This window comes from Buteo buteo, chromosome 24, assembly GCF_964188355.1.
Source record: "Buteo buteo chromosome 24, bButBut1.hap1.1, whole genome shotgun sequence".
NCBI lineage: Eukaryota > Metazoa > Chordata > Aves > Accipitriformes > Accipitridae > Buteo > Buteo buteo.
In genome coordinates, this window is record NC_134194.1 from 4,419,650 (window position 1) to 4,443,803 (window position 24,154).

General features: G+C 39.5%; 2 protein-coding genes across 6 annotated transcripts; one reads left to right on the forward strand and one right to left on the reverse strand.

Annotated features, from left to right (window-relative positions):
* Window positions 1-771: 771 nt before the first annotated feature.
* LOC142044166 (F-box/LRR-repeat protein 21-like) lies at window positions 772-15,409 on the forward strand. Of its 5 annotated transcripts, none has more exons than XM_075056304.1 (7): window positions 772-899; window positions 4,523-4,618; window positions 6,047-6,187; window positions 8,750-9,201; window positions 10,694-10,816; window positions 11,528-11,699; window positions 13,067-15,409. In XM_075056304.1, exons 4-7 carry the CDS (start codon window positions 8,827-8,829, stop codon window positions 13,708-13,710), a joined length of 1,314 nt encoding a protein of 437 aa, XP_074912405.1. In that variant the 5' UTR covers window positions 772-899; window positions 4,523-4,618; window positions 6,047-6,187; window positions 8,750-8,826; the 3' UTR covers window positions 13,711-15,409. The 5 variants fall into 5 exon arrangements, with proteins under 5 accessions (XP_074912405.1, XP_074912409.1, XP_074912410.1 ...); XM_075056306.1 differs by lacking the exon at window positions 772-899 and adding an exon at window positions 909-1,198; XM_075056308.1 differs by lacking the exon at window positions 6,047-6,187.
* Window positions 15,410-17,028: 1,619 nt separating this feature from the next.
* LOC142044212 (myeloid protein 1) lies at window positions 17,029-21,745 on the reverse strand. Its single transcript, XM_075056415.1, has 7 exons — window positions 21,671-21,745; window positions 21,046-21,178; window positions 20,003-20,154; window positions 19,300-19,479; window positions 18,410-18,524; window positions 17,701-17,852; window positions 17,029-17,259 (listed from the first exon to the last, which is right to left on the reverse strand). The coding sequence occupies exons 1-7, from the start codon at window positions 21,714-21,716 to the stop codon at window positions 17,069-17,071; spliced, it is 969 nt and encodes a 322-aa protein (XP_074912516.1). The 5' UTR covers window positions 21,717-21,745; the 3' UTR covers window positions 17,029-17,068.
* Window positions 21,746-24,154: the final 2,409 nt, after the last annotated feature.

The window sequence follows — 24,154 nt, forward strand, 5'->3', positions numbered from 1 at the left end:
CTTTTTGGCCAACAGGTAGCTAAAAATTGGTAGAAGCTGCTTGTACTCCATCTTCTTTTGAAGAAATTGGTAGAAGCTGCTTGTACTCCATCTTCTTTTGAAGAAATTGGTAAAGCTGCTTGTACTCCATCTTCTTTTGAAGAAAATTGGTAAAGCTGCTTGTACTCCATCTTCTTTTGAAGCATTGAGCTGGTGTAAGCCTCGGCTGGCTGAGGCTTCCCTTTGGGGGGGGCGCAGAAATGCAAGGCAGCAGAGACGGGGTGTTGCTCCCACATCGATTTTGGGCTTCCAGGCTGGAAGGACCGAGCCCTGACCCTGCAGTGCCACAGAGCTGCTTCCCAGAGGCCTGGCTTGAACAGGAGGGCCTTGCCTGGAGAAACAGAAGAGGCTGGTGGGGCAGTTTCCAAAAGCCAGGACTGCCTCACCTCAAGGGAGACATGGCGTGACAGGTACTTCACGCAAGGGAAGGATGCAAAATTCACAGGGCAGAAAACGAGTGGGAGGCAGAGCCTGCAGCGAGGGCCTGAGGAGAAGCAACCACCCCTGCTGCTCCGGGGAAGGGAAAGCAGAAGAAGGGTCAGGATCCCTCCCTGCCTGGTAGGGGAGCACGGCGGGCTCCAGAGCGGGGCGAGACACCTCAGTGCCCGACCTCCCCATTTTAGCCGCGGGGCGAGGTCTGCCTGGGCGCGAAATGGCGCCCGCCTCCTCAGCCCCGCACGGCGCCTGCGCGGCTGGGACGACGGGGCGCCGCCCGCTCCTCCCTTCCCCTCAGCGGGAGGCGGCGTGACCAGGGAGCTCGGTGGGCCGGCTGGCTTCGGGGCTCTTGGCGGCGTCTCCCCGCCTCTCCTCTGGGGCTGGCCTCGGCCCGGCCGCTGCGAGGGAACCCCGCGGAGGCGGCGGTGAGCGGCCGGGCAGGCGGGGAGAGGCGGCGGCGGTGGTGGTGGTGGTCCCCGGGAGGGCAACTCGGGGCCGGGCGGGCAGACGCAACGCCGTGGCTGGAGACCTGAATTTTCTCCCTGAGGAGACCTGACCTCAGCAGGGCTCCCGCGGACGTGTGGCGGTCGTAAGCAGCTTCCCCCCCCCCTCCCCACACCTCCCCTTACCGCCCTCGGCCTGAGGGGAGGTCACCGCCGCGGTCAGGGACCCGGCCGCGCTCCCTCCCCTCAAGGAGAAGCTGCGGAGGATACCTCCGGGAAAGGTAATTCCCTGCTCGCTCCGAGCCGCCTTGTGCTGAGGGTGGAGGTGAAACAGAAATTCAAAACCTCTCGGCGCAGGAAGGGGTTGACGTGCTTTGTTGGACCCTCTCTGAAGTCGCCTGCCTGTCCCCACGCAGGCAAAAATCACTGGAGAGGGACCCGGCGGGCTGGATGTCCGACCGAGAGCGTTGGGAGCGGGGCGCTGGGGATGCTTGGCTTGGAAAAGAAGGGGGTTTTTCCAACGTAAAGAGCTTGAACGGCGTGAAAGTCGGGTCGAAACGTTTCTAGAAAGCCTGTAGAAAGAGTGTTTCGGAGTATTTTTTTTTCTGCTGTGTGATGTTTAGGTAAGCCCCCAAGAGAACTCGTAAAGAGCTGTGGGGAGCCTCGGGGGGTGTTCATAGTCTAAAAAGGCTGTTCTAGTTGGGGTGGCTTTCTTCTAAAAATAGTGCATCAGTAGAACAAGAACAGCTAAATTGTGTCACCGAAGTAACACTAAAAGTGGCAGTGTGTTTGTATTTCTTCGGTTAAAACTAACGCAAGCATTAAGATGTTCAGCTGAATGCTCTTATTTTTAGGTCTCTGAGGTTTTGTCATAAACATTAAAAATGTGATAAATCCCTTGAGAGGGAGGCTCAGAGGCTCAGTTTTGAGAAAAACGAGGATTGATTAAAAAAAAAAAAAAAATCCTGTTCAGAAGCAAAAATGCCACCCATTAAAAGATTGCTGTGTCCTAAATGAAGGAAAAGCTTAATCTTGGAGCTCATCATACTGAAGGACTAGATCTTTTGAGACTTAAGCTTAAAATGCATTTTTGATCTATGTTTTGAAACATATGCAGCACTTGAATTTGAGGCTGCATCAGCAGTTGCAACAGCTTTCCAACACTACATTTCTTGTGTGCTGCATCTGCTGCTCTCGCTCCCCAGACACAGGCTCTGGATTCCTTAACGTTGTGAGTGGGTGACCTTGATATTATCACTGAACTGCACTTTCTTAAAGACACTGTGACAAGTACCTCAGCTGTTAAAGGCAGATCCAGAAACATTAATTTCCAACTGTTAGAAAGTTAAAGCTTAATTATCATGCCGCCTGCTTTATCCCAGTGGATTTCTAAGCTTAGTTATTTGAAAGGTTTTTTATTTCTCAGGAACTTCATTTCTGCTGGATTTGTTTTGGTTTGGTTTGGGTTTTTTTACTGTCTCTATTAGAAACCTGATTTTATGGTGTTTTATTAATTCCTGCTGAGTCCTGGTGTTGAGAAGTGAAAAGCGGAATCTGAAAAGCAGAGGAAGCAGTTATTTCTTTGTGGCTTGAATCTGTGATATGTTGGGTTATAGTGATAAAACCTCTTGTTTTGCAACTGATGTTGTAGCATGGGAAGTAGTGAACAGCTGCTAGCTCAACTGAGCCACTGCTGACCACTTCTCAGAATCCCCTGCTGAGATCCCATGCCATGGGAGAGATTTTAATGTCTTGATTGTGGAAGAACTTTATGGTTCTGTTACCAGGATAAGCTGCAGAACAGTTATTTAACTTGAATTTTTCTGGATCCCTGTTGGTTTTTGTGGATTTGAGTTTGAGTAGGATAACATGCAGCTGTACAAAATACTTGATCACAGGACATTGAGGTCAAAGAGTTTATAGAGGGAAACAGCTGTATAGGGTAGTGCATCAATATTTGATTCTTTGTCCTACATGAATGAGAATATGAATAGATTTGATAAACCTTATCAGTTATCAAAGTGTTTCATTTCAATGACTGTGTTGCTGCTGTTTATCTTTGATAATAATTTGGGTAACTCTACCTTAGACTAACAATTCAGTCTTATTTACATAACAAGCCTGTATTTGATTGCGTCTCTGGTAACTAGTTATTTTTTTATTATAAACATTTCTGCTTACATGAGCTGACATGGTTTGAGCTGCTTTGGAGTGGCCTTGGACACTTAAAGGAAGCATCATTAGACTTTACACCTGAACTTTTTTGTTGTTGTTAACAAAAACTTTCAGTAACTTTGTGTTTAAATGTAGTATCTAAAATTTTGCTACTTTTATCTGCAATGCAAAGTATAAACTTCCTTCTGCATTGAGGGGTTCTAGGACAGGTCTGTGAAAGAGAAGCTCACTTCATCAGGAGGTAGTCTGTAGTTATGAGGGAGTGTTCAGCTGTTACAGGTAACCAGTCCAAACCTTTGTGAAGTTCAGAAGCCTGCTGAACATTGTAGCTAGTCTTTATCAACTACATTAATAGAACTATATTTGATATGTTTCTTACTGTAAAAGGATATTACTGTCCTTTTCTTAATTTTCAGATGTTATTTTGCTATTAACAATTATTTTGCTTGCAGCCACACTGAGAAGTGTTGGGCAGAATACTGAAATCTTGAGTTTAGAACAGATGGAAGAGTATACCCCCCCCCGCCCCCGTCATGATAGGCATATAACTGAAATCTTCCTCATGATACTTTATTTGGTGTGTTTTTATAAAAGCAAACGTAGTGATATTCTTGGGGGTAAAGCTTTGGATAATTACTTTTGATGGAAGACCCTTAAACACAAGCTTACCTCTAATGTAGTGTTAAAAGAAAGTAGTGTGGAGGCAGGTAGGGGACTTTAAACTCCCTTGATGCTGTAATTTGTGATGCAGCTCCCAGGTTGCACAGACTGTCATCTGGTTTCTGGGAGCTTGTAAACAGGGAGGAGGCTGCAGGCTGGGTGGTTTGTTGTTGATAGATGGACCGCAGCTCCTGTCTTGCTCCTTGCCATGTGACGCTGTACTGGGTGGTGATTTAAGGCTGCTGCACGTTTGGTGGTAGGAAGCTGTGCCATGTGGCCTCTGTGTTTTGATCCTCTGTCACGTAGCTCCCTAGGCCAATAGACAGCCTGGCCAATAGACAGCCTTGCCAATGAAGGGAAAAAGGCAGGAAAAAACATTTTGAGTTTTTTTTCCCCCCTAGGTTTTCCATGACTCTTAGATTACATTAGTAGTGATAGTCAGTGGTGTTTACCTAACTTCATTACTAATGGTAATGATAATGCAAATATTCAATAATTTACTGTTTATATTGTACTGGTGGCCAATACAACATGAATGCAGTTGCAACACTTGTTTCCCATCAGTTTTATACTTAATCTGACCTTCCGTTTCTATTGCTGACACAGTATTTGCAATTTGGGATAAGCTACCTTGTGTTAAGATGATGCCCTCAAGCTCCTTCACTAAAGCAAGAAAAAGTATAAATTGATGTCAACGTATTTTCCTATCATTTTTGCGTGGAATTTAATACAAGGGTAATAAAGGTTTTTGTGGCATTTTATCTGAACAGGAGGGGAAAGCAGACAGATGCTTTTGAGTGCCCCATGGCTGCAGCTGCCTCAGTTCATTCATTTATTGCCTATTGTAACTTGGAATCATTCTTTAGGTAAGAAAGCCACTTCAAACTATGTTGTGTGGTTTATAAACTTACACCTAATATACTTCTGTGTTGAATCTTTAAATTGTATCTCAGTGTTTTGCGCTCTCAATTATGTTATTTATGTGTTTTGTTTACACATGTCATTAGAAACCTACCTTTTATGAGTTAGAGACTGACAGCAGTTTTTGCGAATTAATTTTATGTGCTGTGCAGAGTTAGCGAAGGGACAGTCTGCTCACTTCACAGAAGAACATGTAATACTTGCAGACTGTCTGTGCAATACAGGGCCACCATAAATTACAAACTTCTTCACATGCTGTCTACAAATGGAATTACTAATGTATATCAACTTTCTTATAGACAAGCATGGCTATGCAGCTCTTAGATTTTCTCATGTGTGAGCTGAGCAACAGCATTACTTGCACAGATTTCAGTGCTTGAGTTTGATTTTGCTTAGGAGGTGGGGGTTGCTTCTCTTGTTGTATTCATAAATAACACAGGTACTTTACAACTATAAAGCTGATACTAACTGGGTAGTTTTTCAAAAGATGATATGACCTGGGAGAATCTAAAGCCTCATGTCTCCTACCTTAAAGACAAATAAAGTTCAGCATTAGAAGGTTTCTAAAGATTTTATTACTGGTTGAACATGATACTTTGTAAACATCTTCAGTTTCTAAATCTACTTTTTCATTTCAAATCTGTCATAATTTAGTAAGATGCGTGTAGCTGTTCCTATAGCTTTCCATTAGACAATCTTCAAATAATGTAAAATGGCTAACTGAATTTGGAGGTTTTGGGTATACTTTCTTACAGCAGACCAAGATACTTTTTCATACTAAGATACAGGGTAATTTTTTTCATATTAGTATATGGGAGCATATTTGTACATTATCGCTATCTTTTTTCCAGCTAGAGTTTAATTAGCTAAAATAGTTTGTTTACTGTCAAGATTATTGTGATGTGGTAAGCATACTTTTGGAGTAAAAGTGAGTAATGTTTAAACCCAAGAGTCCTTAAATTTTAAAACATTAGAAGTCATATCTTTAAGTATAACTACTTTGATTCATGTGGGTTTGGTATAGAGTGAACTGAAAAAAAATGCTTCTTATTTAGGTTCTTACTTTCTCTAATGTTCAAGAATCCAGAGGCATATGTTGTGTTGCATGAGTACTGTTGTGATTAAAATTGTAGATAATGCAAAAACTAGGTTTGTGCCAACACTTACACCTGCCCATTAGTTAAATGATAGTTTTCGGATGACAACATTTGGTAAAACTAATTTGCTTGTCACGTTCTGTTCTGTTTCCACGACTGACTTGCAGCACAGAGTGTGCTTTTAATCTCAGTCTTTGTTCCAAAACTGAGTTCAGTCCCTCCTATGGGTCTCCCAGATGTTGCAGAACAGTTTTTCTTTGGTCGGTGGCTTTGCAGGTCAGTTCATCTTCTGGGACCCATCCCTGCCTTCTGGTTAAGGAATCTATGCACACATACAGGATGACTCAACAGAGGGATGGATGTTCAGATACCAGAAAGGTGCTGGTAACTTGACAGGAACTTCCACATTCTTTGGAGGTATGTGTGCATGTAAACCTCTCACTGAATACTACCTGGATTATATCACATGGAACTGTAATTTAGTTAACTTCAGTTGTGTTTTAAAATATATACTGTTCATAGTTTAAGTATTCAGAACGAAATAAGCATTCACATTTTCACAGTAAATATTAGGGCTTCATGTTTGGTAAAAACTTCATGATATGTAACCAATGGAACCTTTTTCTGGCTTTGAATCCCACAGTGTGTAATACAATGTAATTTTGCTAGATTTAAAGTACTGCAATTTAGAATACTAAAAATAAAAATTCTACAGTTATCAGTTTTAAAGGGATGTAGCAACAAGAACAATTTATGGCCACGTTCCATTAGCGTAGATACTGTGTATGCCATGCATATCTTGTCACATCTCTTCATACGTCTGAACTCGGTGTGCTGCATCTGGTCTGTAGCCTGGCCTGTGGTTTAGGGGAATGCCCTTCCGGTAGTTCTCAGATGCCCAAACTTTGTGGGAGCCAAAGCAGCACCCATGAAGCTCAAATAAGTTTCAGATAAGAAAGTGAAAATTTCCATTTTTATCAGAAACTTACATTTTACCAAGATGTTGCAGGTTTGCATGAGAATAGCAAAAGCATAGAGAAGGTTCTCAGACAACAGCGTTTATTTAATTTAATTTTTTGTTCTGGACTTTAGTTTTGGAAACAGCTAAATTCCTCCCAAGGAGGGAGGAAGAAGGAAAAAAAAGCAGGTACTTGACTCAAAAGGTATTTAGCCATTGCTAAATTTAGCAAAGCTATGAGCAACTGGAAGAGAGTGTTATGTAATGGTTAATTACTACATCCACACATAATGCTTTAGAATGCCCATTCATTTTGTGACTTAAAGCACTGAAAAGTAATAAAACATGGTCTTGTGGATGATGATTTGATAAAATGGTCTAGTAGCAAAATGTTTATTGATGCTGAGCTTGCATCTTTATTATGTTAGTAACACTAATGTATTGTTTAGAAATACTGCTTTGTTTTGGAGCATATTGTTTGTTCTCATTGACTTGCTGCCTTTGCTTGTTAAGGTAAGGCACATGTGTCTATTCAGGGAAGAAAAACTTCTGTTATTAAATATAATTTAAAGAGTGTTGCTAGTTTATCCTTCTGCATAGTATATCCTTCCACTATAATAAATGGAACTTTAAAGAGACCGAGTGAAGATTTCTAACGACTGCTAGAATAAATTCCTTGGTCGTTGAGATTATTTGTCAGGAGGACAAACAGTAGTGAAGCTGGTCATACGAACAGCTATTGATTGACTTGCTAGGTTGTTCTTTCCCACTTATCGAAGAATGCATGTGCTTTCTTTTTGTAAAAATGGAGTTACACTTGTGTGTCAGCCACCTCATCAGCCATACAGATCAGGTTTTATAAGTTGGGGAAAATGCCAGATAAGTTTGTGATAGGATAGTCTGTATTTTGGCAGTTGTTTCTGGATTTTAATTTTTTTTTCCTCCTACAATGAAGATACTATGGAAAATTTTTGGTCCAGAAAAAGCATGCTGTGAGGGTTGCCATGGAAGGTTGCTCGGTAAAAATAGATAATGTCTTCTGTTTGTTCTTCAAGAATGCATGGTTGCTTTGAAAATTTTAGCTTCAGACTGGTGGGGAAGAGAAAAGGTCTCGCTGAACATCTAATTAGTAGGACATTTGAGAAGGGGCCTCATGCCACTGTAAAATGAAGTGGCATTTGAAACAGTTAAGACAATTGTTGAGAATTGACTGAATAACAGAATTCAGTCTAGAATGGACTTGACTAGATTGTACTGCTTCAGCATATTAAAGCAGAGCTTTTCCTTACGCTGCTCTTTTCTGAATTCTGGCTCATGGGGCAAATGTTCCTCAGTGAAGTAGATTCATGCAGTTTGCTGTACTCCAGGGTCACTGTGCTTTTTCTCCTGCTGAAAAACAGCATGGGAACCTTACTTACTTTGCCCTGTTTTGATACGTGGACTCTGAAGTTTTTTGTGGTTAGTTGTACCAACATTTTTCTTCTGCCTGGCATGATTTAAAAAAAAAACCAAAACAAAGCAAAGCGGTAGGGCAGACAGGTAAAACTTTTGAATCTGACTCTTCTGAACACGTTTATTCTAAGTTCATCAGTGTTTGAAAAGGGAGTTTATGAATTGGGTTCTGTAGTTGATAAAATTCTTCTAGAAATCGTGAGTAGATTCTGTAGTTTGTCTGCTGAGTTTAAACTTAAACATACACGATTTGCTACTGCTAAACTACATTGCTGTTAAATACTTTCTTTTTTTTCTACAAAGTGCTTTATATACTATTAAGTACTAACACGTGAAACTACACTTGGTAAATTAACAAACCCAAGTTGTCCAGGTTCAAATCACGTTATACAGAATAAAAGGTATCAAGGAAGAAGGTCCTTGCTCATGTCTGTGCACTGGATATTGACGTACGGACATAGCTTTTTTCATAGTAGCATGCAATATTTAAATTTTACTAACTTGTTATCTCTTACTGTGTTTCCACTGCCTTGTCTCCCTTCCTCCCCTAATCTTCTCTGTTTTTCTAGGGACCTACTGTATGTGAGACCTTTCAGGAAACTGTGCAGTTTGAATACATCAAATCGTTCCAGTATCTGAAACTTTCATGATGAAGAGAGCTAGGCAGAAAGTTGTGGTTGAAAATGAAGCTCCTCAAACATCACAGAAAAGCAAAAAACAGAAAACTTGTTTATATGGCTCAGTGTTTGGTGAATCTAACTTGCACGCCTCAATGGATTGGGGAAACCTTCCACACCATGTTATTCTGCGTATTTTTCAGTTTCTACCTTTAGTAGATCGAGCCAGGGCATCTTCTGTTTGTCGAAGGTGGAATGAAATTTTCCACATCCCAGATCTCTGGAGGAGATTTGAATTTGAACTTAGCCAGCCAGCTACTTCTTACTTAAAGTCTACACATCCTGATCTCATTCAGCAGATTATCAAGAGGCATGCTGATCATCTGCAGTACGTCAGCTTCAAGGTAAGTCTTGGATGAATGGAGGCTTTTTCTGTCACACTACCATGCATAATGTATGTAGCTTGTCTGTCGATTGGCTCAAGTGTTGTACTTGGGAAGTCTTATTTAAAAATGCAACAACTGCAACAATTTATTTCCACACATGCACACTGTTTCTTTTCAGTTTCTGCACTCTGATCTCTACAAAGTAAAGAAGGAGCTAAAGTCATGCAATACAGTGCTGAAGATTGAATTACATGTTTTCAGAATGTGCAGAATACGTAGCTTGTGTGAGTTGATGTTAGTGGCAATCTGACTACTCCACAGATTATTGTGCAGATAAATATTTCTTACACATGGAAGCATTTAAGTTTGTCTTGTGTGTATAATTTACTTGCCAAATAGAGCTATACAGAGAAGAATGTCTTGAAATTTTAGAACCCTGCTTTGAAAAAGTGTGAGTAAGGGAAGAAGATGCTGTGCCTGTATATCCAGGTGATTGACACAAGGACATAATTAAGTAACAGTAAACTTGATTTAAATGCGAGCTATGTTTGTAGTCTCAGGATTGCATGAATTCGGACTTCTTTCATTTGAATGCTTGATACAGTTCACTCTATTTATCTGAGAAGATTGTAGTTGGAATTACAGGTTCTTTGTTCACTTTTGGCAGTCACTTCTCCGTAGAGGAAGTCATAGTTCTTAGCTGTGAAGGAAAAGCAGAAGAAGGGATTGATACTAAAGCTAGGATGAAAATCAGAAGCTTCTTTTTCTGGGCACTGGTAGCAGTTTTACATTGGGAGATACTGTGATTGGGTCACATAGCAGTTCATGGATAATCAGTTATAAAATACCTGTAACTTCTGCACTTCATATAACTGATTACAATGAATTGGCATTGTAATGTCTTAATGCAACTTTTATGCTTTTTCAGCTACTCTTTTTTTATCATCTCAGCTACTACAGAGGAGGAAGGTGACATGTAGTGATTTGTCCAAAGTTAGTCATCAGGCTTTGAATGAATTGAGATGAATTGAGAATCAGTTGATGATGAATTGAGAATCAGGTCATTATTCAAGATGCAAAGGTGTTGTCCCTGCAGGTAAAATGGGTTAGTTTGCTGGAGTATATCTAGGCTTTATCAAGTCTTTTTTTTCTTCTCTGAGAGTTTAGAATTGGAATTTTAAAAAAAGGTGCATACGTACCACTGTCTATCATAACACCAATACTAATTACAGTTGTTTAGGAAGGTATGAGGTTATTTGAAGAGAAGGCTTAGGTTTAAGCTCTCTGTTCATATTGGAAATACCAGCAGTCATAGTCAGGAAAGTTTTCTAATAGTAACTTTCCTGAACTCAATTTCTTGTTTTGAAATATCTAATTAATGTTGGGTTTGTCCTGCTGTCTGGTGCAGTACAGCTGAGTGGGTGTGGACCTTGCAGTCTTGTTTATCCATAATGCTGTTTTCTAAATAATAATAAAGAATGACTTCATGATTTTAAAATTGCTTTTATAGGTTGATAGCAGTACTGAGTCAGCAGAAGCAGCCTGTGACATCCTTTCTCAGTTGGTGAACTGTTCTATCAAGACACTGGGTTTGATTTCTACAGCAAAACCAAGCTTCATGAATGTCTCTAAGGTAATGTTCTGCAAACTGTAACTAGGGTGCCTTAGTTCACTCTTAAACAACTTTAGCTTTCTTATTGTGTTATTCAGTTGACGGTAATTTTTATGAAACAGTCTGTATTTATTGGCATATCTTCTTTAATTTGTGGTGTTCATTAGTATTAGGAAAATAATAAAATATTGATTCCATTCATTAAATTTAGTAGTGTTGATACTTTGTGGCATCGAGATGGGGAATAATTTAGAAGGCTGGAGTTTCCTCATTTCTAGATTAAAAGATACAATGACCACGTGCTGCAGCATATTGTTAAAATATTTGGGAGATTTTTTCTTTGACTCTATAGGTCATGGCAGAGTTAATTTCTGGAAAAATAAAATAAATGCCATTTCCTTTTTTCTGCAGATAAATTCTAGGTACTTCAGGCTCATCACTATGTCCACTTACCCCTGTGAAAGTTTATTGCAGTGAAAAAGTAAATCAGAGTGGATGGAGTTAACTACCGAGTGTAAAGTTAATTTTTGTCACTTGCAGCAGTGCATTTTTAAATGAAGATTTTCTATGTTCATGTTCAAATAAGCATTTCTTTGTTACACAAGAAAGAGGATGCCTAGGAAGTGATTATTTTTGTAGTTTCTGTGTGTGCAAAACCTGAGGTTTAGATGCTGAAGGTCTGCCTATCTTTTCATAAGATCTTTTCCCCCCTCCCTCAATGTCTCCAAACAGGCCCATTTTGCTTCAGCACTGACAGTAGTTTTTGTAAACTCCAAGTCATTATCGTCAATCAAGATAGATGACACACCACTTGATGATCCTTCCTTGAAGGTTCTTGTTGCTAACAATAGTGATACTCTAAAACTGCTAAAAATGAGCAGCTGTCCTCATGTATCACCTGCTGGTGAGTAGTGAGTATATATGAAAAATGTAGTAGTAAAGTATCATAAAACAATAGTCAATACTTAATTTGAAACAAGTTATTCATAAAACTTCTAGTGCTCTTCTGAGTCTTTGTCAGAGGCCTGTTGTTGACCTGGTCTTGGCTTTGGACAGTTGGAAGGGGAAGGAGAATAATGTCTTTGTGTTACTGAATGAGTCATATTAATGAAGGTGGAGGTGCTCCTCACTTGACTGTGTCTTCTAGAATCCTGGGGATTTTTTTACGTTCTTCTCAGCTGCTTCAGTACCTCTGATAGGCCTTGAGGAGGAAAAGCCTCCAAAATTAGTGCAAGTCTTTTAATGCATGTTCCAAGGACTTGATGTTCTCTGCCAGTTCTCTGTAACGGTAACCAAATGTATGCTACTTAATGTGTGTCATTTTGTAAACTTAACTGACATTCTGTGGGAACACAGAATGTGTGGGAAAATCCTCAACCCATGAATCAGCTACTGGTTGATGGGAAAAAGGGGATGAAAGCAGTTGTCAATAACTTTCACAAGATGCCGGGAGCTTAAATTACTGATCAAAAGTGTTCGTACTTCAAAGTTATATTAAAAAAAATGGAGTGTGTACACATTTCAAAAACTAGCTGTGTAAGGCTGAGAGTCTTTCAGTTTCTGTAGTGCCCTCGTGTGTCCAGATGTAGTAGTATGAACTTGCTCATTTTAGCATTGGTTGGTGAAGGGCTCACTCCCTTCAAAATACAGGCTTGCCAGAAAGTTCAGAGGGCTTTTGGGTCCCTTCTCACTTACCTTTTTCCTTGGTGCTAGGGAAAGGGAATCCTGGTCTGGTATCTTTCCTATATTCTTTTCCAGAGTTGACAAAAGGTGATTTAATCTGTGTACTTTGTATTCCAACAGATCAAGAGCAATTATGGTGTTTATGTTTTAATTCAGGGAAGGGTCTGTTTTAATGTAGCTCTTAAACTAGGTTGCTGGTGATCATTTAAATAGAATGCTTAGATGAATGCTGAAGGAAGGAGTATTGGGGAAGGGAACAGTGGCAGCTTCATCTGAATCTTACCTGACTTCTGTTGCTTCTTCAAAGTTGAGGAAATTCTGCACAGGGAAGGGCAAAGAGGAAGAAAGATATGCAGATCCAAGATGAATGCAACTAGTTAAACTTGCTTCTTTTACTGATAAGTGTTTATGGCCAAAACCCCATAAAAGGATGTAGATATCTAGAACTTTCTGATATTTCATGGTTTTTTGATAGAGGCATGAATATTCAAGCCAATAGAATGATTACTTGCTTGAGCTTTACAGCAAACAACTGTGCTTATATTAATTTTTCATTTTACAGAGTAATTTTTTTTTTTTGTTCCTCAGGAATTCTTTGTGTTGCTGACCAGTGTCATGGACTTAAGGAGCTGGCTTTGAACTACTACATATTAAGTGACGAACTGCTGCTGGCTCTTTCAAGTGAAAAACATGTTGATCTTGAACACCTTCGCATAGATGTTGTGAGTGAAAATCCTGGACAAGTTCAATTTCACACTATTAAAAAGCAAAGCTGGGATGCTTTTGTTAAACACTCCCCCAAAGTCAACATTGTGATGTATTTCTTCTTATATGAAGAAGAATTTGATGCTTTCTTCAGAGAGGAAACCCCTGTTACACACCTTTACTTTGGTCGTGCAGTAAGCAAAGCAATGTTAGGTCGTATTGGCATGAATTGCCCAAGGTTAATTGAGTTAGTTGTGTGTGCTAATGGACTTCAACCTTTGGACGATGAACTTATTCGGATTGCTGAGCGCTGTAAGAACTTAACAGCAATGGGACTTGGTGAATGTGAAGTAACTTGCAGAGGTTTTATTGAATTTGTAAAGATGTGTGGGGGCAGGCTTACCCAGCTTTCTATAATGGAGGAGGTACTGATTCCAGATAGTGACTATAGCTTAGATCGCCTTCATTTGGAAGTCTCCAAACACCTTGGAAGAATGTGGTTTCCTGATATGATGCCAACGTGGTAAATTCTCTACATTTTTCGGTAAAATGGTAGAATCAGGGTGTTGCTTTCTATGCAAATAAATTTAAAAATGAAATGTGAAAACTTATTTCCAGATTTGAGTTTTTCTACCATGAGAACCTCTAGTAGTGTAACAGTAAACCATTCTAGAATGTTAATGGTATATTGAAATAGAAAATAGATTAAGTGTACTTAACACTTCTGAAAGTATGTCTGAAGTTTACAGGTGCTTCAAACTTCAGTGAACTTGGGCTTCTCTGAGCTTCAGTTTAAATATTCCATTCACATTAAAGTTGGTTGGATTTTTTGGCATTTTTTTAATGTCTTTGTTTAGTCTTTCTGATGTATTTAGAAGAGGACTGGAGAAACTTTTTTCCTTAAGCAAATCCATCTTTATGGGAAGCTGGATACAACTTTGAGTTCAGTATTATTTGTCATGATGTTCTATGCAGCTATTTTTCAAAATATTCATGTTATAAATGTAAAAGCTTGTACATTAAAATACACTAGCCCAGGTTACTCAAATATAGTCTAGCTTAAACTCATGGCAGTGTATTAAAATGTTGTGGTAAATAAGCTTATGCTTACAAAAAACTTTTCCAGTTTTAAAATGCACTTTAAATAATTTTGTCAGATTAGCTACACTGTAGAGACTACGTTGTACAGTATGTTGTTTTTCTGTCTTACGCATTAAATTGATGGGAAAGAGACTTTGTTAAAATTAACGGATTTAAAAGTTTGGATCTAGATTGATTGGGTGAATGACAAAGCACTTTGGAAACTGGAGTATAAGGAATAGCTTCTGGATTTGGGAGAGTTCAAGCCTTTGATTACAAAGATTGATGTCTGAATGCTGTTCCATGATTTCATTTTTAAGTGATAAGAAGAATCTCAAAAGTGGCTAGTGAAAAGGAAGGATCAGATGGAATACAGTTGTCTTTGATCGCTTTCTATCTGGAATTAAGGATTTAAAGCACTTAAATAAATTGTTTGTCAGTTAAGAGGCCAAAATAGCCTGTAGTAATCTTGCCTGTATCTCACAGAGCTGTGCTGTTCCTAGAGTAAGGGTTGCTGGAGGTGATCCTGAAATTTTTAATTCTGGACTGTTTAATACTTGTTGCTATTAATTGGTTTTTGAGGAAGAAGATTTTATTTTATTTCTTGATTTTCTTTGAAAGGGAAAGGAATGGCGAGTTGATGTGAATTAGAGTGTTTTTGTGTTGACATTTTGCGCACTGTAAACTGAAATGCATTGTATACAAATTTTGCTGTAATTTTCATGCTGTAGTTGTTCTGTCTTCCTATTTATAATGAGAAGTCTACATTCGATTTGACGGTGGTATATGTCACATCAGATAAAATGGCAGTTTCTTCCACACTTATACTTCTTTACTGCAAAAATAACAGCTAACGGGTTAAACCACCTTTGTCTTGGACAGACTTGTTCCCAGTTGCAAGCTAAAGGCTTTAAGATAACATGTAATGCCTGTCTGAATCAGTAATGCATTATTGCCTGTTGCACAGTTAAGAAGCATTTGACTCTGATTACTAGCACCTGTTACCCAAGCACTTGCTTCCATAATCAAGGGGATTATAATTGTTTTTTAAACAAAAGACTGAAATATTTCTAAACAGTATTTGGTTTAAGATGTGTGGTTTGCTTTAAATGTAAACATAATAAAGTGATCTAATATGTGCACTGATATTAGACTCTTGCCAATCTGTTGCACCGTGTCCTCCTGTTAGGCAGGGTTCTGTCCTGTTAGAAACCATATATACTTGACAAACCTGGGCAGACGCAGTAGAAATGTTTAACTCTTGGATTATAGAAAATTAGTCATTGTCATTTCATGTTTGTGCCTCAAACTTGAGGGTTTTTGACATGCTGAAGCTGTAAAATGGAACATGGACAAATCTTGTAGATGGTTGGTAAGTCCTAGAGTCCTTCATGTCTCACATTAGCCAACATAACAGTGTTAATGAAGTATCAAATGCTAGTGGGTATATAGAGAAATATAGCTCAGGAGGAAACTGTTAAAATGCTTCTTTGAATATTGTCCCTTTCTCTGTCCCTCTTACTAAAGCAGCTTTTCAGTGAAGCCATGAAAGTTAGCTTGCTCCAGGTCTAAGCTTCTAGAAAAATGGGCCTGCATTTATTGATGATGTGATTTTTGATGCGATGATTTTCTTTTTGTGCATTTGCTCTGCTAACTGATCTTAACAAGTAAGACCTATTGATACTTAAGTTTATAACTAGATGCCAACAAAATTTATAAATCAGTATTTCACATTGAGACCAATTCTTCACTGATAGTGAGGGAAGCTAATTTTAATTGAAAGGTAATTTCTGACATTTGGTTAATGTTGAATTTTATAGTTTTAGTGTTAGATTTGTTTAGTCTCATGTGTTGGTGCTATGGTATATGCATTGTGCTTTGGGGAGGCGTGTCAAAACACTGTCCTGTGTAAAGCATCGTGAATTCTTCTTTTCCTTCTTAAGTAGATTTTCTTGAATGACTGTAGTGGAGGGTATTGTGTTTGGCAAGCATCTATAGATGGCTGCCTGCTGCCTGTACTTCCTCCTATCCCTTGAATAGCTTCTACTTCAGAGCTCTGCCTCATCCTAGATAAGGCAAGTTTTGTCTATTTTATTGGCTTTTCCTAGTTTACTGCCCTGCAAAGGCTTTCTAAAACCCCATCCCTGAAGCATATAAGGCAATGATACAATAACTAAACCCTCAAAGTACAGAATTTACACCCCATATGCTGAGGAGATCTGTAGGATCATTAAAAAGTCCATGTTTCAGTGAGAAGTTAACAGTAATACACCTCTTCTGCCACAGGAGGGGGTGAGCTAGTTTTCATGCTTGCTGATTTTTCAGACTCTTTTGAAAAAGCTTATAATTAGTCATTGCTTACTTATTCTCTTGTAAGTGCAAATTCCAACAAAAACTCAGATCTTTTTTCCATTTGCAGAGTCCCTTTTGCCATCCAGTAAAGACACCGGTTGTTCTTGCATGACAACTCCAGACAGCATCTTTTACACCTTGTGGAGTGTTTAAGTAAATTTCCCTCTAGTTTTCTGCAGTTCAGGTGCCTTCAAAATCTAAAGTAATCTTGTTTTCCAAGGTGTAGTGAAGTTCATCAATTAGGCTAAGATACAATGTTCACAACAACTACAGGTACTTAAAATTTAACAGTATCTAATTGGTACCTGGAATGTATATTAATGTTAGCACCTTGCAATATTATATAAGGCTCAAAGTATTGAATCAGTAGTAACATAAACTGTTGTGCATGAGAAGAAAAAACAACTTTTGGATGCTGAGATGAATTTATTTGGAATTTACTACACTTCCATTTCACACTCTTTGCCCTTTCCCCCTTTCGAGATTGCGAGTAGGATCTGAGTGATCGCAGTTCTCAACATGAATATGAGAGGTGATCCCGGGAAATACTCTTTGCATTGGCAACATTCTCCCAAGGACTTGTCCCTTAGAAATTCTACCGTTGTATCTGATGGGATGGATGCAGACGAGTTTTACACAGAAGTCTGGTGAAAATAAGAGGAGGTAAAACATCTGATGACTGATGAAGCACTTGTTAGTATTTCTGAAATAGTACAGAAGAACGTCATCTTCTGCCTTGTCATTTCCACTGAGATGGCAACAGTGGAAATACCAAAATAGCCAAGACACTGTGGTCATAAAAAAATAGAGATAGTGGTTGGAGTTCTTGGCTTGGTGGAGGAGGGAATATGGGAGGCAGGGAAAAGGTGGGAATTTCTGCTTTACTAAAGACAAGAGCTTGAGGACATTCTACAGAACTCAATTATTTGCATTCTAACATAGAAGCAAAAAGTTCTGCATGTAAATAGATAGAAGATGCAGTGTTTCAAAACATGTACCTTGCTTAACTACTTGGCTAGCTGCAAGGTAATACATCCTGTATGACCTCAAGATAAAGAAATATTAAGTGAAAAATAGCTATTTACCTGGTCCTCTGATTTGGACTCCATCATCAATGGCATTTCCGTTGTGGAAAATTTTAATGGGTCCAGAGAGCTCACCAGAAAAGGGAGCGTACACGGTTGCTCCATCAGCACAGATGACATCCACGCCCAGATGCTTTCCTTTACCGTTGCGTCTGAAGAAGAATACATAATCAAAGAAATCTCTTGTCAGGCCTAACATTATATAGAGATAGATGATGAGTTAGCATGCTGCAACATCTGGAAGTGGCTTGTTTGTACTGAGGCAGTGTTGACATAGTTGACTGGCTGAAGAACCTATAAAAGTGTTTTGGTGTAGGTGATGTAATGCCATGTAGGGGTTGATGATCTGTTAGAGTTGCAGTTTTGCAAATGGGAGGGGAAAAAACACGCCTTTCTTCCAAGCCTTTAAATAGAACTGTAGAGTCACAGAAATGTTGCTTGCCAGGTACCCGTGGAGGACATCAAGTCCAACCTTCCACTTGGGTCAAGACTGTTCTCAACACCAGGTCAGGTCAGGCACGGCTTAGTCAGAGTCATAAAAGCTTCCAAGCACAGAGGTTTTATGAACAATGTGGGCAGCCTTTTGTGGTGCTGCATTACCCCTGTGGTGAAAACGTTACCTCATGTCCAACCTAAACCTTCAAAGCTGTAATTCTTGAGTAGCTTAAACAGAGTTCAACTCTATTTCAGTGAAGGAGCAAAATAGTACCTTGGAGCGCCGAAGTATCCGCAGCCATACTTATCACAGCCTCTTATCTCATTTGTAGGATTGCCGGAGCACACCGTTGCCCAGTGACTGTCTTGTTGTGGGAATGGTGGAACAACTTTGAAATACAGAAACACAGCACATTAAAGTTAACTTTTAGGTTCTGTTTTAAGTGTTACATGTTTGTAACTACTATGTTTTCATTTTAGTTAGGTAGGAACATACTGAAATTACAACCTGTGTGTGTAGTTGGATGTTTTGTCCACAAAATTTGTCATCTGTTAGGAAATGTAAATAAAATGTAGACCTAAGACTGGATTATAGTGTTTCTGAATCAGGGTTGTCTCATACAAGGAACATGCTATAAAGACAAAAATTCAAAAGAGTATTGCAGTTCTTAGAGTGTAATCTGAGGAATGGGAAAAGACTCAGTTTTGTTTCTTATTCTATGCCCAGGCTGATGGGACTGGTCTCCTCAAGTCCTCTTCTCCCTTACTACCAATTTTTATTTGCAGTAATTTGTATTTAAAAGAATCATCCCAAAGTCTGCTAAGATGCATTACTGAAAACATTGCTAGTAGTTAAAAGCATACAAACAGAAGAGATGTCTGACTCAGTTTATTGCTGAGACTTGATGCTGCTGTGGCATGGGGGGGCAAGAAATACAACTTGTTAAGCTGATACATTCTCCTTCCTGTAACACTGTCTACAGTCGTGTTACACTGTATTTATAATGTGTATTTTCTTTTGGGTGTTGCTGTCAGGGAGAACCTAAGACAGAGGGGATATTGCTATTTGATATTGTTTACCTTATTTGAAATTAATTAATAACTTAATTTTCATTCATTATACTACTTATTCTGGGAAGGGGGGTTGCAGGGGTTTTTTTTTACCAGGTGCGTTAGGTGTAAGTAAATGAGTAGGATCAGAGTGGTCGCAGTTCTCAACGTGGATGTGAGAGATAATGCCAGGAAATACTTTTTGCATGGGCAGCATTCTCCCGAGGTGTTGCCCTCTCTGGATTTGGCCGTGGTACCGGATGGGGTGAATACAGACGAGCTTTACACAGTAACCTGGAAGAGACGGGAGAGGAAGCAAGGTCAGGAAACATCAGATGCATCTGTTCTTGGGGTGAGCAAGAAACCTTCCGTGCTAGCCTCTTACTGAAGACTGTAATGACGAAGTAGAAATGTAGTCAAGGTACTGACAATCCTGAAATCAAAATTATTTGGATTGTTGTGGAAAGAGAAAAAGAGGGAGTTGGAAAATAGCGTCAGGAAAACATCGTCTCAGCAAAATTGAGGGTATATTTCTGATACTTTATTTCTCTTTTTATTTGGGGTGGTTGTTTTTCTGGTACCTGTTTTTCAACTCCCTTCTTTCCTCCTCTCCAAGAAAAGCATAGGAAAAAGACTACATCCTGCTGCTACTGATTTCTGATATTTCTTAGCAGCAGTCTAGATGTGCTGTAGAAACTAGAGAGGGTGTAAGAATAATCAACACTTTGTTTGAATTGAAGAGTCACAAAAACCTTACTCAAGTAAATAAAATAGCTAGTTGTGCGTGCCTCACAACATATCTGCTGTTATTACTTGCCTGATCCCCTGATTTGGACTCCATCATCGATGGCATTTCCATTATGAAAGAATCGAATGGGTCCGGAGAGCTGGCCGCTGAAAGGAGCGTACACCATCGCTCCATCAGCACAGATGACATCCACGCCCGCATGCTTTTCTTTACCGCTGTGCCTGAAAACATAAATATGGAATTAGAAAAGTCTGCCAGGCTTAACATTATGTATAGATAGATCAGTTAACACAGTATAGTATCTGAAGTTTGTCTAACAAAATTTTTGCATATGCAATGAAATTGGAAAGAAATAGTGGCTTTGATCTGTCTTTTATTGCAAAATGTTTGTATTACTCTGACCGTCTTTAAAGGGGAATGAGATTTTAAATATTAAACATACTTTTAATTTTCCCCAAGTTCATGGGGTGTTTCTAGCTGCTATAGAAAAGTACCCCTGTTCTACCCCAAGATACATCTGTGCTGGTGTAAAATAGAATCTTGTGTTTGACATTTTCTCATTTAGAAATCTGGAAGTTGCATGATGAGGATGGACACTTCTTACAGTGCCTGGGGAGAAGAGACGACAGGAAAATGCAGGGAAGGCAGGAGTCATTCTACATATAAAAGCATTTTTCAGGGAAATATAACCTGTTCTGTTATGAGGTGCCTACGTAAAGACAATGATACTGGCAGACCTTTAACTTGTCTAAATTAATCTACTTAGCTTCCTGTAAGCTCTTGCAGAATGCAAGTTAAATACCTGGTCTATAAGCAACAAGAATAAATGACACAAATCCTTGAAATACTTTCCATTTCCTTTACTCTGGCTGCTAATTCATGTAATGGTCTTGCTTCTTCCCCCATGCATCAGTTAGTAGTAGTGGTATTACTGCACTTCTGCAAGATTGCCAAGTAACATCCCAAAAATGAGTAAGAGGTCCTGCAGACAACAGTCTTCTCTCATTCTAAGTCCCAGCTCTGGTTAAACTCTTTCTCCTGTGTGAACTTTTCATTTAGGAAAGCAACAGCAAACCCCACTGCTCCAGACTCCCCATGCCCTGCCGCGTTACCTGTCGGCACCAAAATGGCCACAGCCATATCTATCACAGCCCCGGATTTTGTTGATGGGATTCCCGCTGCAGATTTGTGCCCAGTGTCTGTGTTGTTGTTGGGGCGGATGTGCGTCCAACTGCTTGGCGAAAACTTCAAGTGCAAAAGTAGAAAATGGGGAAAATTCAACCATGTCCTTAGTACAGTACAACAAAGTGTTAAGGTGCTAAATAGGGTGTTTAAAGTGGAAGACATGAGCTCATGGGAGTTTATAATTTCAGAAACTGTAGGTAAAAGAACATTGTACAACCGGCTATATAGATTTGAGCCCTCATTCTTGAGGTCTTATTTTAAGGTACATACGCTAAAAGCAAAGTAAAGCTATAGATAAATATTTTTAATATTAGCTTGTGAAATAAGTTAAACTACTTTCTTCATGAAACCTCTAAACACTTCAATATATGGCTCTAAATTCCACCTAATTCCATATTTTATAATAGTCATAACTGTGCACGTTACCCTAATTCATTATAAAACTAGATTGAAAAAACTTAGCATTATTTATGCTTGAGCAAATTTCAATAATTCGTTAGTGTCTACCTAAAACCAGTCAAGACCAACTGCAATATAGCAATCGCAACTCACCAGTGGACACCAAGCTGACCAGAGCGACCAGACTGAGAGCTGGCATTTTGTGGCTGTTCCACCGGTGTTCTTTGATTGAATCAAAGACGTTGAGCAGTAGCTGCCTGGGGTATTTATGTGTTTTTGAAAGTTGAAGTCTGTTGCCTTGGCCAATCAGTCTTGAGCAAAGTATTACAGCTCCGGACAGATGGTGTTGCCATATTAGGCACTGAGGATGTCTACAAACTCTAACAGTTGTTGGAGCTGGTTGGGAAAGACGGATAAAATAATTGGTCTCTTAGCACACAGTAACAGATGGAAATGAACGATCCCACATTTCAGGAAGTTCTGGTTGAACCGTTTCTTAACACCTTTTCTTCCCCCTCCTGAAGCAAAGGCGCACTTAGGCTAAAAATGGTAGAAACCAAGAATACGGTCCAGAGGATTGAGTTGGAGGGAGAAGATGGGCAAAACTCCATGGTAGATGTAACCACTTTCTCCTTTGCCGCTCATTCCAGTACCTTCTCCCCAGATGTACGTGCCCATCAAAGCTTTCTAACAGAGTGACAGAGAACACATGAAGGTGTAATAGTTGGTATAGCATGAGTATTCAGTTAGGCTAAGAAATACAGGTGCTTTTGCACGGAAACATGGCTTTTTTCCTGTTTGGCTGAAATTATCACCTAGCCTAGACTTATTCCATGAAGTCTTTTCACTGAAACCCTTAACTAAATTATTATTAAAACATCTTCAGGTTCTGAAACAACACAGTTGCATACTGAAGTTGCGTGGCATAACTGACATGGAGTTAAAAGATTCTAGGTTTTAAAATTATTCATTATGTGCTTGACTTCAGCTATTGTACTTTTAAGCAAGCTCCTTAGTGTCTCTTTTAATCCTTCTGTTTGATTTTTCTGCACTGCTTACAGAAAAACATTAGATTTTCTTTACAGATATGTCTTAGTTAATATGAAATTTAAGTGAGTCATGGCCCTTTCATGTAAATTATCTGATATTCCAAGTTGCAGAAACCTCTGGAAGTCCTGCAGGTTTTATTCAGAGGAGAAACGCATGTGTCTGCCCCACTTCTAGTTTGCAAAGAGCATATGTACATTCTGTTTTCTGAAAATCTCCACGGAACAAGCAGCTGGAGACAAATTTTTCACTTGTGGTTCCAAGCTTTTTTTACAGCCAATACTTAACCCTCAAACAATCTTTTAGTCCTCCCTGGGGTTATTACAAGCGGCTTTGCTGATTTTACCCCTGCTGCTTTCTCCCCCATCCTGCCAGAAAGAACTGCTGTTTTTCATACTTGTAGCCACCAAACAAGTATTTATATAAATGTTATGTCCCCTCAGTATAGCTTTGATGGGGCTTTTGGTTGTAATTTGCTGGATATAATGGAGTCTAGGCTTACAAATGATACAAGGTGCTGGTAAGAGCTCTCACTGGGTATTCAGGATTTAGTGATGCTGCTTACTCCTGAACTGAAAGAGGGTGAGTTTGTGTGACCCTTGCTAGAAACAGCCTTCATCGCTGTAAGCTGGGAGAGCTCGTGTAATATTCTTTCCAGGCTTACTCGCCTTCATTTGGCACTAGCTCTCTGCAAAACCCCCTCAGCTCTCCTTCACAGAGAGAATCGGCAAGGGAAGTGGTATGGGTGGCATCTTTCAATGAAGATTTCATAGCACAGAGGTAGTAAAGTATTTCTGAGCTTGGCTAGCTTGATACTAGCTGCTGTAAGCTTTTTTTTCCTACTGGAAACAAAACAATTTAAAAATAAAGACTTTATTTGGGTGGTACCTGGCCATTCCCAGTTGAGGGGTCTCCAGTTGGGTTCCTGCAATAATGATCTCTCTCAACCAGATTTTATTTCTTACTTATTCCTGACTGCTAGTTTGCACCAGTGGAGTTTGAAGTATGTCATTATATAAATTTTACCTGAGGCAGACCTGCCTTGAAAAGCTAACAGTTTTTACAGACTTCCGTGAAATCATATGCTCCTAATTTTACCAAGGAAGGAATTGCAGCATCTCAGTCAACTCTACAAAGTCTTGTGAAGAAAAGGCTGGGTGTAAAGCCAGCCAAGCTAGTAGGCACAAGGAGAGAAGTGCAACTGCGTTATAGGTGCATAGACACTGAAGAAACTTTTCTGTGAGTCCTGTTTTGCAGTCTGGTACTTTGTAAAATGGCTCTAAGGTACCTGTTCCTTGTGATTTTTTTTTTTCCATCTCAGAGCTGACTCCAAATTGCTCATAGCTGTGTGTGTTTTTTATATTTTCTCCGTAACAGATCTTAACAGCATTGTACCTTGCTCTGTTCTTTCTAAAACGTGTCAAAATGTCATTTGCTACAATAATGCATCTAATGCACTTCTGGTAAAGTATTCTTAGTAAAACAGTTTTCAAGTATATGACATTGCAGTTGGGATTTCTCGGTACATTCCCCACCTTTCCTGGGCGAGCTGGAAGGTGCAGACCTCTCACCTTGGGCATGAGGAAGCTC

Coding starts and splice junctions, on each gene's coding strand:
- LOC142044166 (XM_075056304.1), top strand. CDS start 8,827: ATGATGAAGAGAGCTAGGCAGAAAGTTGTGGTTGAAAATGAAGCTCCT. Junction 9,202..10,693: donor TGCAGTACGTCAGCTTCAAG/GTAAGTCTTGGA, acceptor TTGCTTTTATAG/GTTGATAGCAGTACTGAGTC. Junction 11,700..13,066: donor TCCTCATGTATCACCTGCTG/GTGAGTAGTGAG, acceptor TTTGTTCCTCAG/GAATTCTTTGTGTTGCTGAC.
- LOC142044212 (XM_075056415.1), bottom strand. CDS start 21,716: ATGCCAGCTCTCAGTCTGGTCGCTCTGGTCAGCTTGGTGTCCACTG. Junction 19,480..20,002: donor AGTCCAAATCAGGGGATCAG/GCAAGTAATAAC, acceptor CGTCTCTTCCAG/GTTACTGTGTAAAGCTCGTC. Junction 17,853..18,409: donor GGATACTTCGGCGCTCCAAG/GTACTATTTTGC, acceptor ATTCTTCTTCAG/ACGCAACGGTAAAGGAAAGC.